Source organism: Colletotrichum orchidophilum (assembly GCF_001831195.1).
Source record: "Colletotrichum orchidophilum strain IMI 309357 chromosome Unknown Scaffold_127.1, whole genome shotgun sequence".
NCBI classification, from domain to species: Eukaryota; Fungi; Ascomycota; class Sordariomycetes; order Glomerellales; family Glomerellaceae; genus Colletotrichum; species Colletotrichum orchidophilum.
In genome coordinates, this window is record NW_019173083.1 from 115,673 (window position 1) to 130,023 (window position 14,351).

Here is a 14,351-nt window from a genome sequence, read left to right on the forward strand (position 1 = left end):
TTACACGAGATACCTCGGAACTAGTGGAAAAAAGACTTGATAGACACTTGAAAATCGACAGACATGTGTCGCCGCCCACAATACGACCTCTTGTGCACCATTTGCGGCATCGCGTACAAAACCATCTTTGGCACACTTGAGCAATGCCGGTGGTACCACCGTCAACGCTGTGTAACAACGGGGAGGCCTGCGGGTTCATACAGAAGTGGTTTTTGTTCCCGATATTTGCTTCTAGTACGTGAAAGTGCTAATCTTCAGTGCAACGATGTTTGCTGCTCTGGTTCTGGACGGAGAGGTGGGCTGTTGTAGAGAGCGGAGCTACAAAGTTTAATGAAATTGGACTAGCCTTATTTCTCAAGGTTTTTTGGAAATTGAGGACTAAACTTAATCATCTTTACAGTCAAGTAGAATGAATACAAATGCGGCGTACGAGGCGACGCCGTGGAACGGGTCCTTCGGTGGCAAGCAGTCTCCTACGGCAGTATACTGCATGTGGGCAGCACCTCATATGGCGCTGCGAAAAACTTCTCTGAGCCTCGGACCACTTAGTTGATCGTATATGTGTCTGCCGGCTGGTGTTATGTCATTGAGAGCAAATAGTATAAGACCGTAACTCGTAACCTAAGTAATGATAAACGTCCTATCCAGCTCTAGATATCATGGCTTCATTATTCATAACTCTGTTTCAATCTCGTTGATGTCCTAATTTGGCATACAGTCCACCTTGCCATTCTCTTCACAGCATTTCCACATCGCTACCATGCTAGTCGACAACTTCAAAGTCTGAACCACCACCATCTGGAACCTCGCGTTGCGGATATAGCCGCCCGACATCGCTCAGAATCTGCTCCAGCCTCGTCAACTTTTCATCTTTGTATGCCATCCTCCTCCCAGACTCAAGAAAGTAGTTCAACTCGCTCTGCAACCTGAAAGGCAGCGTCTCAAGATCCCATATCCACTCCTCAAAGGCTCGCCTCGGTTCCGTGAACATCGGCTCCCAACGCTGTATTCGCTTGTACATCACAGGAGCTAGAGGCAAGTACGGACTCCAAGCCCGGCGTCTGAACTCTAGATATCCAAACGCGTGGAGTGAAGCGAGCAAAAGAGTTGTATCTTCCGACTCTGGGTCCACCTGGAAAGACGAAATGAGAGATGTCTCTGCGGCTCGGGTTTTCTCAGTGACGAGAAAATCGTTTTTCAAAAGGTCCAGGACCTCGTTGATGGGTTCAGAATTTAGGTCGATGACGTTGCGGTCTTTGATGATGGGGACATTGACCAGCTCGTGCTGTAACCTCGCCTTATCGACGCAATTTTTGCCGACTCCTAGGCCGCAGAGCCGGCAAAATGAAATCTGCTCCTGCTCATCTTCATCGCAGAGATCACAGCTGAGCATGCAGAACACTGTCTCAACGCACTGCCCGTCTTCTCTCGTGACCCACAGATCAACGATCAACGTCTGTAGCAAACGCACAGCTTCTTCGTCATATTTCCGTCTCTTCAGGAGGAAAACGGAGAGATCTCTCATAAGACTTTTGTGCTGGGAAACCGTCCGATGATCAACCGATGTCAGATCGGAAACATACCGCCTAATGATACTGTCAATATTTGCAGTCGCCTCACAGCTCAAGCCCTTGTGTGGCAGATCGAGAGCCATATCCAGAGGCGTATGCAAATCGCAGTTCCTTACCACGAGCATCCGTTGGAAATGGTCGACTCCAGTCTCTTCTCTCAACTTCTCGCACGCAAAGTAGATTTGCGTGGCCATTTCGGAAGCTTTCTCACGTTGACATACTGCGTCAATGTGCAGCACATTATGGCCGTAGTAGTCAACGTTCTCGATAAAAGACGCCAATTGAGGATGTTCAAGTAGCACCTCGAGCACGTTGACATACTCACTCAGCACGGTAACCCGCAGCGCAGACATCCAAGTGGTGGAGGAGTCTCCGGGCCACTTCTGCCCCTTTGCCGGATCCGCACCCTTGTCGAGCAAGAACCGAACGGTCGGGACGTCTCCGCTTCTGCAAGCTTCGCCAAGCACCGTGAAGCCGGCTGAGCCGACGACATCGTCAATGCCGAGCCCGTGTTGAATCAGCAGGTCAATGATCTTGTACGCCGCGCCGTTGTCTTCAGAAACCGTGCCCCCGACGCATGATGTTCCCATTGAGCATCGTGCTGTAATATCCGCGCCCTTTTCGAGGAGGAATTGGACCAGCTGGAGGTTTCCATCTTCGCAGGCTACCATGAGGGGGGTTTTGCCGTCGTAGGACGGTGTGTGGAGTGTCTCTGGCGACACCTCATATAGCAGTTGCGCGGCTTCTAGCCTGCCTGTCTCGCAGGCTGCCCAGAGCGGCGTTTCCTGCCAATGATACGAAGCTCGGCCTGGCTGGGCCCCGGCGTCGAGGAGACATCGCACGATATCAATGAGCCCGTCTCTAGCAGCGACATGAAGAGGCGTCTCGTAAACGAGCCCTTGTTCGGATTGGTAGTTCACCAGGGCTGGCTCGTGCTCGATGAAGACTTTACAAGTTTCAATGTTGACTTCTTCCACGGCCCGATAAAGGGGGGTTGTGGAGCATCCCGGAATATAGGATAAGAAACGCTTCGTGTCGGCGCCGTGGTCGAGCAGCAGCCGGACGACCTCTGGCTTCATATCGCTCGCTTGGATGAGAATGTGCTGATAGTCAGTGTTGTCTGGTACGTAGTTGATGGTCGGGGGCAAGCGATTGCCTAGTAAGACTTTGATCATCCTGATGGCGATTTCTTCTTCATCTAGCATGGCGGCATCAAGCGGACCCGGTAGGCCGTAGGCTTCTTCGAGCGTCGGGTCCGCTCCGTGTCGCAAAAGAAGTTCCACCATGTTTATATCCTTGTAATCTACGGCCACCATCAACGGGGACTTGGCGTACTTCTTCGACTTGCGATTCAACGTATTAATGGGAGATTGGTAAGCGAGGAGCAGCTCGACTATATCGGTGTTGCCCGTGCTGATGTCAATCTCACTCTCTTCAGGACTGGAGCTGGCCCAGTTAGATTCGTGTTAAAAGAGTATCGAAGGCACAGCAAACTAAGCTTGTGCAGACTAGCCAGGAAAATAAGAGCTGAACGTACCTGTCCTTATTTGTTGTTGTTCTTGCCCGCGCGACTGCGATAAAAAGGGGCGTCTCATCAAGTGATCCCGCGTGATGGCAAGGGCTTGCACCCGCTTCCAACAGTAGCTCCACCGCCTTGAAGTTATCGTCAATGATGGCAAAACTTAGCGGAGTCCGACGGATGAACTTCGTTCCATCAAATGAAATGCCATTCGAGAGAAGCTCCAGATCGACATCAGGCCTTTTCAAGAGATGCGGTAGCCAATCAATACACAACGGGCTTGTCAACATGTGAATCGCAGCGTACCCCATTCCGTCAAGCTGGTTGACATCTTCAACTCTGTCGAGGAGGAGCATAAACACCTCAAGGTTCTGTACCGTGATGGCCGCTGTTAACGGTAACTGCAGATTCGGCCATGGGAAATGCAAGCTCAGGTCGACTCCATATTCAATCAAGAGCTTGGCGACTTGGTTGTGGTGCTTCATAATCGCCTCGTGGAGGGGATGCATGCCGCGGAGGCTCAACATGTCAGGCCTGGCTCCCGCTCGGAGAAGCATCTCGACCATCGTGGCGTTTCCTCTGCAGCAAGGCACGAGCAAGGGAGTTTCGCCCACGGTATCCGAGATGTTTGGATTGGCGCCGGCATCAAGGAGCGATTTGACCAAGCGTTTCATGAGTTCTTCATCTCGCGTTTCCAGTTGTGTGCACAGAATCATCAAGGCAGTTCCCCCGTTTACCGAGCCTCGCTCGTTGACGTCTTTTGACCGCTTGAGGAAGTATTCGAGCATCTCAGGTTGCCCTTCTGACGAACCTGCTGCGTGCATGAGAGGGGTATGGCCATAGGAATTGTGTACCAAAAAGCAGGACTCGGGCCGCCAATATTCAATAATCCTGGAGATGGTGGGACTTGCTTTTCGTTTGTACAAGTAACGCCACGCCTGCCTCAGAAGCTCATTCTTCCAGGACCATGCCTCTTCCTTCCCTGCCCATTGGATTTCGTGAGTAAGATGACCAATATCAGCATGGATGAACGTGAAAACGGGAGGGACGAAGGTGTCGTCTATCGGGTCGGTACGACTGTGTGTCATTGCTATGTTCCAGGAGTAATGCGCTGACCAGGTTCTATAGTTGACAGAGTTGGTGAAATCGCCCAGCAGAGGGAGCAGTTTCACCATCTCGTCCCCCGCGCGGCTGAGGTGTTCTCCCCAGTTTTTTGCCGCATACGTATAGAACGGATCATTTGTCGAAAGATGAGGAGACATGATCGATTCGATGCATCCAAAGTCGGGTTTCGAGAGGTACTTGACACACAAGAAGGCCATGTTTGCATGCTGTCTTCGCTCGCTAATGTGGCGTCTGAAGTGGTACTTCAATGACGGATGGCTGACTTGAAATTCATCCTCATTTGCGATGTGAATCAGCCGGGGACACTTTTGCCTTAGTACGTTATGGAGGTCGAGGAAACTAGAGTCCGGGTCCTCATGAAGACAGGTAAGCGCGTTGCAAATTTCCCCGCTGCTGAGAACATCGAGAGAGCCGAGGATAATTTGCACGGCTGACAAGGCATATTTCCCATCGTCGATACTCTGGAACAGTGGAAATATATCGCGGTCGTAGTACGCCCCTAATCTGGGAGGGCACTGAAGCAGTCTCTCATTGAAGCAGTACCCGTATTCCTGGAGACTTTTGACCGTAGCCATTGCGTCTTCGATGGAATACTTTGCAAACACAAAGAACGACTCCGACTTGGTCTTGATCAACAATTGAAGTCCACTTGGAAATCCTTTGAGAGACCGCAGCTTAGACATGGTGTGTATCTCTCTGTCCACGTACGTGCTGATGTCTTTGCGGATGGCGGCGTCGCTCATCAGAATCCCAGAAGAAGTCGGTGCGAAGGAGGCCATGTTCAACGTCTCGCAAGGGCTGTAAGTGAAGAAGAATTTGAGCCTCACGACCTCGCGGGGGAAGCCCTGTCCTGGGATGGCTGGACCGGGAACTGGTGTGGACCGAGCCGCTGGATGGTCGTGTAGGCTTCCTACGAGGCGGAGGAACTCCCAGGCATAGGAAACATCACAATCATCCAGACCATCCACAATCAGGAAAACGACCGTTGTCTTTGGTGGGCCCATGGTGTACTGCATCTTGCTCATAAAGTCGCGGAGGATATCAAACAGCGACGGCAGATCGAGATGGCTTTTTAGCTGCTGCCATCGATAGTATGGCGCTATCGATTCGGACCATCGTGGCCGAAGCTCGAGGAGCGATCGGACAAAGTACTGGGCGATCGGCGGCTTACTGTTCCCCAACGTACTGACGTTACAGAAGAAAGATAGCACGATGCTGTTATCTGGGGGAGAGCGAGGGCGGTCCCAAGAAAGATGGTTGGCGACGGACTTGGCCAGGTGGGTTTTGCCACAGCCTGTGGCTCCCTGCACGAAGAAGCTTTCCGTCTTATTGGACTTGAGCCAACGTTTGAAGAAGGAATGTGATTGAATCCAGGTGCATGTGTCTACCGTTGGGTGTATGTCGTGTCCGAGGTGATGCTCATCCCAACCGCCGAGTTTGTTGACCAGCATGTCTCGATGCTCTTTTGTATCGGCTATGTATGAGTTAGTTTGATGGTTTCAAAGTGAGGGAGCCACTAGGACTATCCCTAGGAAGACTGAAGGTAATGCTAACCGGCGTCTTTCTTCCTTGCCCATAAATTGAAGGACTCATTGCTTTGATCTCGCGGCGGTGGGCCAATGGGGATCCCATTTCGAGGTGGCGGCGGCAGTGACACGGGTGGTCCTATAGAATGTGCCTTAGTTTCCTGTGCTCAAGCGAGGTTTATATGTCACTGTTACCTGGCGGACCGGGCGGGCCAGGCGGACCAGGAGGCCCTGGAGGACCGGGCGGTGGTGACGGTGGCCGGGGAGTAGCTGTTGTCGGCACCACAGGGGGTGGCGGCGCGAAGAACATCCGTTGGGTTTTGGAAGAAGATATCTTCGTCATCATCTCGGCAACGTGATCTGCCAAGAGACTGTATGTCTTGTCTGACGGGGACGGGAACTGCGTCAGTTGGAAATGATGGCAGCCTACCGTCAGATTCTGGCCCTGGGTAGGGTCCATATCGGCCCGTTGTTTGGGTACCACCTAGTCCACAGATGAGTCCCTAAGATAGATCAAGGGAATGAGACACAGTTCCTTACCAAAGTCTTGTAGGTTGTTCCATCCTCGGAGGTGATTTCTATTCGGTGTGTCGCAACAAAGTTGAGAATGGTTAGGTCTGGCGGCGCATGCGTGACAAAAGTCTTGTTCACTTCTCTAACAGCCTCTGCAAATTGTCTGATATCATCAACAGACGGCCTTGTGGAGTGTTTGAGTAGGCTGGCTGCTACCGTCGTTTTCACGGCAGCCAGAACTCCCTCGGAGTCTGTCGAATGGTGAACAGTATCTAAGAAGACGATGCCAACTGGAGAGCTTTTGATAGAGAAATACTCTGAATAGTTAAAGCAGAGCTCAATCGCCTTGAGTTGATCTTATTTCAGCTTGGGAAGTTGGTAAAGGAAGACGGTCACTAAAAACGTACCTTCTTGACAATCGTCCCTCCAAGTCCGTGAGCTATAAAAACAGTAGAGCCACCCTGGGGGATATCATTTCAGTTTTCATCCATATAACAAGAGTCATCCATCAATTCAACCTACAGGGTATTTGCTGTAGTTGGATATCATCAACATCAAGAGGTCGTCGGCATGAAGTGCGATGCTCGCAGGCGTCATGTTTGCCGCCGGGTCCGAGTTGTATCCATATGTCCATACTCGAACTGAATCTTTGAAGCTGCCGAGAAATTCCGGGTCTGAGATCCAGGTTTTGCCAGATTCATCGTGGTACCAGCTTGACTTGGGAGACCCGCCCAGATCGTGAACACATATGAGACTATGATCTGTAAGTTCAACCAAGACCCACTGGGAGGTCCTGAGAAATGCTTACTTCGCAAGTGGCCGCCATCCTGGCGGCATATGGTTCATGTGAACTGGGTAAACAACATCGAGACTCGGGATAATCATTGTGATGGCCTCAAAGATGGGAGAGCCACGCGTGACGCGATCACAATAGCACCTCACCTGCTCTCGATCGGTAGACGGCTGATCACAGGTGAAGTTGACGCGCAAATTCCTTTGAGAGCAGTGTTTTCCTACACAGACGCATGGCAGAAACCATTACACCGCCCCATATCAGGCTGCGACAATTCCCATGAATCCATGATGATGACGGCAGACCGTTATGGTCTCTAGGCGGCAACTTCATGTGAGGAGTCGTCGCTGCTAGGGCTGGACGATTGGATACGACGCTAGCGGGCTGCAGGCCTAGCGGGGGTGAATTCGCGTCTGGCCCCCAACTTGGAATAAGGCTTCCTAATGGCTGACATGCATTGCATTGCCAGCGCAGCCTCTGCTGACTTTTTTTTTCGTGTGCGGCTGAGGCCTGTTCGTCCTACTCTAGGATTGTTGTGAGAGGCTTTCATCGGCTAGTGTAGCTGGTCTGGTTTCTGGCCGAGCGGCGTTGTCTGGTGACACTGGCGCATCTTGCCGTGCTACCATGAAAACATTTGCAAAAACAGTTGTTCTGGCTTCTGCTTCTAGACTGGAGACTTGTGTATTGGTGATGTGCTTGTTGGTCTGGTTCAGCTCGTACCTTAGTTGCCCTCTTGTACTTTCAAGTTGCAGTCTCGTTGTTGTATCCAAACGAAGTTTGGAACACTGGGGTCATCTCTGGGAATGGGGTCAAAGACGTGGGTGGTTCGTGCCTCTCATCAATTACCTAGTAGTTACCTTATCCGTGTGTCAAGGACTAGGTATCGATGCTGTATAATGATTTGGTCGTTTTACAGTTAGAAATAATACTTCGAACGGCACCTCCCGGGTCAGTCAGATGCGTGGCTGAAGTGAGTCGAACTTCAAAACCTTGAAGTGTAGCAAGCTTTCGCTACATTCCCTCGCCAGGGTACATGTTTGCATGTTCCACGTGAATTTCTATCGATAAAAGCTCAGTAATTAACGACCTTAGTCTTCGGAAAGTAGCAATTTAGAATCGTGACCTGATTTTACGGCACGAAATGTGCAGCTTCTGCAGCGAGGCACTTTCCAAGTTTCGGTCATTCAGAAACAATGCACTTGCCACAGGCTGCTTGATTATACCTTTCCGCCTGAATCACGAAGAATATAGGACCAAAAGCTGAATCTCAATAGTGAGTTGAGTCAACTTTTGCAAAACCTCAAAGCAAGGTTCAACAGTGTTTTGCCTATATTCCGTAAAGAGAACTGTGATGTCTGCAGAATTCTTACGGGAGAATTGGCTACCTCTATACTTTCTTCGACAACTTACCGTGAGGTGTGAAAGGTTTATGATAGTCATCATTCATGGCCAGATATTAAGCCGGTCCGTCCGTAGATGGCTGTGGTCTCTTGTCCCCTGCCCGTGCCGGAGGAAGGGCGGCCCGGCGGAGATGCTCCGGCGGATTGAGGGGAATCCAGCTCAGCTGGGGCCAGCTGGCAGCATTGCCCATCAATTAATCAATTAAACGCGTGGTGGGGCAGCGCGAGGAAAGGCGCGTCATGACCTTAGCAGAGAAAGTGCAGCGCGTCGAGGGCGTGCTCGGCCAGGCCTTTCCTGCCACCCCCATCGTCATCCCCCACCAATTCGTAGTTGCTGCCTTTGCATCCTTTCTTCAGACTCCACATAACGAACAATCTGCTGTCGCTGTCACTCGAATGGTAGAATTCTCCATCTCACGGTCAAACAAATCTTCACTCTGAATAGACCCAAGTGCCCATTGGCAGCTCTACAACATGGGTATTAAGCACCTCTTCCAGATCATCAAGGAGGAGGCCCCCGATGCGATCAAGGAGGGAGAGATCAAGGCGCACTTCGGTCGCAAAGTTGCCATTGTGAGTTCGCTCTATTTTCCCGGTCGTAATGACGCCTACTGACAGAGAACAGGATGCGTAGGCCAACCGTTGAACCCTATTGTTCACGCCAGCTAACGAAAGCCCAGGTCCATGAGCATCTACTCCTTCCTCATCGCTGTACGATCCGATGGCCAACAGCTCATGAACGAGAGCGGAGAGACGACATCACATCTGATGGGTCTCTTTTACCGCACACTCCGAATGGTCGACAACGGAATCAAACCCCTCTACGTCTTCGACGGCGCCCCGCCCAAGCTCAAGTCTGGCGAGCTGGCCAAGCGATTCCAGAGAAAGCAGGAGGCCACCGAGGGCTTGGAGGAGGCAAAGGAGACGGGTACCGCTGAGGAGGTTGAGAAGTTCTCCCGAAGAACGGTGCGGGTCACTCGCGAGCACAATGAGGACTGCCGGAAGCTTCTGAAGCTCATGGGCATCCCCTTCATCATCGCCCCGACGGAGGCTGAGGCCCAGTGCGCTGTCCTCGCCCGTGCAGGCAAAGTGTATGCCGCCGCCAGTGAGGATATGGACACTCTCACCTTTGATACCCCCATCCTGCTCCGTCATTTGACGTTCAGCGAGCAACGCAAGGAGCCCATTCAGGAGGTTCACATTCAGAAGGTGCTGGAAGGTCTCGGCATGGAGAGGAAGCAGGTATGTTTGCCCCCCCCGATGTAAATTCACGCGATCGTATCGTAACTTGGGAACTGGACAGTTTGTCGACTTATGCATTCTCCTCGGCTGCGATTATCTCGATCCCATCCCCAAGGTTGGCCCTTCGACAGCTCTGAAGCTGATCCGCGAGCACGGCGATCTGGAGACGCTCGTCGAGGCGTTCAAGAACGACCCGAAGCAAAAGTATGTCATTCCAGATGACTGGCCGTACCAAGATGCCCGCGAACTCTTCCTCAACCCCGACGTGCGAAAGGCGGACGATCCGCTTTGCGACTTCAAGTGGGAGAAGCCCGATATGGAGGGACTGGTGCAGTACTTGGTCACGGAGAAGGGTTTCTCTGAAGACCGTGTGCGCTCAGCAGGCGCCCGGCTGGAGAAGAATCTGAAGAGCAACCAGCAGGTCCGTCTCGACGGGTTCTTCAAGGTGATTCCCAAGACGGAGGAGGAGAAGGCGGCGCACAAGCGAAAACTGGACGCAAAGAATGACGAGAAAAAGAAGAAGCAGAAGCTGGACAAGAAGGAAAAGGCAGCTGCCAAGGCTAAGCCTCGCGGGGCCTAGATCTACATCGTGGTTCGTGCTTGGCGGTTGAACAGGGGTGGCTGGATTACTGCGTGGGGATTTTTCTGGTGAGGCTGGTCGTCTGTCAAAGGCAGGACGGAATGGTGCCTTTCACGAATTACTTTGGCGTGCGTGGGATTTGGCGTTTGGGGGTCAAAAAGTAGACCCATTGCTCTCGGGTGGCATTTAGCATTCTAGGCTTAGTTGGTATTGCGACGAATTAAGGACCAATCTCGATAGCTTGATACCTTTTCAAATTACAGGCAATCTGGAGACAAACCCATCCATGGTAAACTTGAAAATACACAGACTAGACTGTCAATTGGAATATCTACATCTGCAGGCGTGGATAACCAGCCTCCCCGGATGAACCTCAATCGTGGTGGGACTGCGCAGACTAACCCACGTGCTAAATGATGGGGAATAGTATGCCGAAGTCGAGCCGTGGGTCAGACATCTCTGGTGCGGCATGTACCGTGTGTCCCACGGGGTAGTCTTCGTCGTCGTCCAGGTTCTCCGCGCCCTCCTGGGCTGTGTCGGTTGTCGGGAGGTCATGCGGTTAACTCGAGGCGGAGTGCATTTGATGCTTACCTTTTGCGCCCCTGAGGTGGTTGGTCGTCACACGGGTGAAGTACGTGCCTCACTGGCAAATGGGAAACAGAAAACGGACAGAGAGACCCACCTCACATGACCATCGACAGGAATCCCATTGGCCAGTCATGGCCCAAAAAGAAGCCGAGGTTGACCCACACTTGCCGAACCGGAAACGGGCAACCCCTCGATGACATCAGCCGAAAAAGAAGCAGAAGGTGCGGCGCTCGAAACCCAATTTAGGGAATCACATGTGCGCAAGAGAGTCGCACCAAACACACACTGGAGGGCTTCAGTGGACCAACCTTTTTTTTTTTTTTCCTCCCAGGCCAGAGGCACATATAGGCCAGGCAAGAAAAAGACAATGGACGGCGCAAAGCTGGGGGAGAAGCACTGGAGTCTGGAGGCTGCACGAGGGCACATGACACGGATTAGCGCATCTCAATGTCGCTAATGTGGACTAGTGCGACGGCTCCCCAAGCGCTCGCTCTGGAGTCCGGTCCCGTTTGCCAGCCTCCGAGCCAATCCAATGGCACTTGATAGCGTTGATTTGGGAGACGGCCAGTCGCGTCCGCCGCAATTCAGTGACTGGTGCTATAGATTTCCCCACACAATGGCCAACCCCGAATATCCGCATGCTCCTTGTGTTTGCTTGGTTTGTATCTCTGTCCACAGTCCACGGCCTCGATAGCGTGGGGGGTCCTGGGGAGTCTCCAAAGATGTATGATGGCATTGAACAGGTCTTTGGAGCCTGTGAACCGCTGCACGAGACACAATGTGCCTGTAATCGACTGTTATCCAAGTAGACCTGCTGCAATGCCTCGGTGCAAAGGTACCTTGGTTTGGCATTCCGCGGTGCTGCACTGGGCCTGCGGCTGTGTCCACATACGCATCCTTGGGCCCATGGGGTTTGGGTCAGACTTGACGGGCGATGAGAGGTACCCTTCCTAGCCATCTGCACCCCATCTTCACCCCGAGTCTGGAAAGGGTACTTTCCCCAGCCAACCTGGATGTACCTTAACCCAAGCAGGTCCAAGGTATCCGTACCTAGCCCTCTCCCAATGCAAGGGCAGGTGCCTCCCAGTTTACCTTGGGCTTACCGCAGCCGCAAGCATGTGATTGTCTGGCTTGGCTTGCGCTGTCCCATTTGCCGACATTGGCCGTCGCGGCTCGTTCTTTGACAGCACTTCCTCAGACGCATCCTCTTCCGGCAACATTTCTTTAAACACTATTATTCCCATCTCAACCTCGCTCGCATCCACCTCCCCTTGTTCACCTCTACAGCCGTCCCAGTCAATCATAAACACCCACTGACGAGAGTCTGCCGTACCACTCAACCACTCCACATCATCATACGACAGAGAATCACCAGTCACAATGTCCAAGACCTTCACCACCAGCGACGTTTCGTCGCACAACAAGCCTGATGACTTGTTCATCATCGTCGACGGCGACGTCTACGACCTCACAAAGTTCCAGGATGACCACCCTGGTACGTCCCGCCATCCCATCCTCTCTTCCTCTGCTCACCAAAACCACCCGAATCACGCCTCTAATTGACTTTCCCAGGTGGCAAGAAGATCCTTCAGCGCGTCGCCGGCAAGGACGCCTCCAAGCAGTTCTGGAAGTACCACAATGAGGGCATCCTGAAGAAGTACAAGGCCAAGTTGCACGTCGGCTCCCTCGACTCCAAGCCCAAGCCCGTCGAAGCCGCACCCGCTGCCGCTGCCCCCGTCCCCAAGAAGGCGGCCCCCAAGAAGGTCGTTGCCAGCAGTACCGAGGAGTCCGAGCCTATGGACCCCTTCGGCGACTTGGTTCCCTACGCCGACCCCAACTGGTACCAGGCCGTAAGTTCAATTGCCAGTGATCCCCCCATCCTCAGCATTCTCTAACCCGTTGCCTGCAGTACCATACCCCCTACTACAATGAGACGCACGCTGCCCTCCGCACCGAGATCCGCGAATGGGTCGAGACAAACGTCGAGCCTTTCGTCGGCGAATGGGACGAGAAGAAGGAGGTCGACCCCGCGATCTACAAGCAGATGGGTGAGCGCGGTTACCTGGCCGGTCTGCTCGGCGTCCACTACCCTACACAGTACACCAACAACACTGTCGCATCCGTGGCTCCCGAGAACTGGGATCTCTTCCACGAGATGCTTCTGACCGACGAGCTGTCCCGCGCCGCGTCAGGTGGCTTTGTCTGGAACGTCATTGGCGGGTTCGGTATCGGTTGCCCGCCCCTCGTCAAGTTCGGCCAGAAAGCTCTGGTTGACCGTATCCTGCCCGGTATTCTCAACGGTGACAAGCGTATTTGCTTGGCCATCACCGAGCCGGACGCCGGCTCTGATGTTGCTAACCTGACTTGCGAGGCCAAGCTGAGCGAGGATGGAAAACACTTCATCGTCAACGGCGAGAAGAAGTGGATTACCAACGGTATCTGGTGTGATTACTTCACGACCGCCGTCCGGACTGGCGGAGAGGGCATGAACGGTGTCAGCTTGTTGCTCATTGAGAGAGGGCCTGGTGTCACGACAAGGCGCATGGACTGCCAGGGTGTCTGGTCCAGCGGTACCACCTACATCACCTTTGAGGATGTCAAGGTACCCGTTGAGAACTTGCTTGGCAAGAAGAACCAGGGTTTCAGAGGTATGTCAATCCACAACAGGCAGGTGCTCACCTTTCCTATGCTAATATGCTCCAGTCATCATGACCAACTTCAACCACGAGCGTATCGGCATCATCATCCAGTGCCTACGCTTCTCTCGCGTGTGCTACGAGGAGTCGGTCAAGTACGCCAACAAGCGTCGCACCTTTGGCAAGAAGCTCTACGAGCATCCCGTCATCCGCCTCAAGCTGGCGCATATGGCCCGCCAGATTGAGGCTTCGTACGCGTGGCTCGAGAACCTCATCTTCCAGTGCCAGAAGATGGGCGAGACTGAGGCCATGCTGAAGCTTGGTGGCGCCATTGCGGGCCTCAAGGCCCAGAGCACCGTCACCTTTGAGTTCTGTGCTCGCGAGGCCTCGCAGATTTTTGGTGGTCTGTCATACTCTCGCGGCGGTCAGGGCGGCAAGGTCGAGAGACTGTACCGTGACGTGCGCGCGTACGCCATCCCGGGCGGCAGCGAGGAGATTATGCTCGACCTGAGCATCCGGCAGAGCATGCGCGTGCACAAGGCACTGGGCATGAAGTTGTAAACGGTAATGTCGGGACGAGCAGAGGATGATCAAGACTATTACGTCATGTATGAATAGATCAGGTTGGATATCTTTTCATTTGTCAGGGCGTTTTGCATGGAGGCAGAACTGGGTCTAGCAATCTAGATGAATACATGGCTCACACATCACTTCATATCTATACCGTCCGTCATACCGTTTCTTTGCATAGTTGCTCAATACTGGCTAGTCGTCTGCCAACGACGCCGGACAGGACGCAGCAAGCCAACCGAACTACACATAGCTTTATCAATCTAACTACTTCCAAAATTATCCCAC

At 52.8% G+C, this 14,351-nt stretch overlaps 3 protein-coding genes across 3 annotated transcripts; 2 read left to right on the plus strand and 1 right to left on the minus strand.

Moving 5' to 3' along the window:
* Positions 1-763: 763 nt before the first annotated feature.
* On the minus strand, positions 764-7,139 carry CORC01_11577 (ankyrin; the record flags this gene model as incomplete). The annotated part of the gene is made up of 8 exons (XM_022623200.1): positions 764-3,017; positions 3,109-5,689; positions 5,770-5,880; positions 5,937-6,225; positions 6,282-6,599; positions 6,662-6,715; positions 6,777-7,008; positions 7,063-7,139. The coding sequence occupies 8 exons, from the start codon at positions 7,137-7,139 to the stop codon at positions 764-766; spliced, it is 5,916 nt and encodes a 1,971-aa protein (XP_022470331.1).
* Positions 7,140-8,921: 1,782 nt separating this feature from the next.
* On the plus strand, positions 8,922-10,269 carry CORC01_11578 (XPG domain-containing protein; the record flags this gene model as incomplete). Its single annotated transcript, XM_022623201.1, has 3 exons — positions 8,922-9,020; positions 9,123-9,689; positions 9,751-10,269. The coding sequence occupies 3 exons, from the start codon at positions 8,922-8,924 to the stop codon at positions 10,267-10,269; spliced, it is 1,185 nt and encodes a 394-aa protein (XP_022470332.1).
* Positions 10,270-12,237: 1,968 nt separating this feature from the next.
* CORC01_11579 (acyl-CoA dehydrogenase domain-containing protein) lies at positions 12,238-14,054 on the plus strand (the record flags this gene model as incomplete). Its single annotated transcript, XM_022623202.1, has 4 exons — positions 12,238-12,352; positions 12,430-12,707; positions 12,767-13,505; positions 13,561-14,054. 4 exons carry the CDS (start codon positions 12,238-12,240, stop codon positions 14,052-14,054), a joined length of 1,626 nt encoding a protein of 541 aa, XP_022470333.1.
* Between the last annotated feature and the right edge of the window lie 297 nt (positions 14,055-14,351).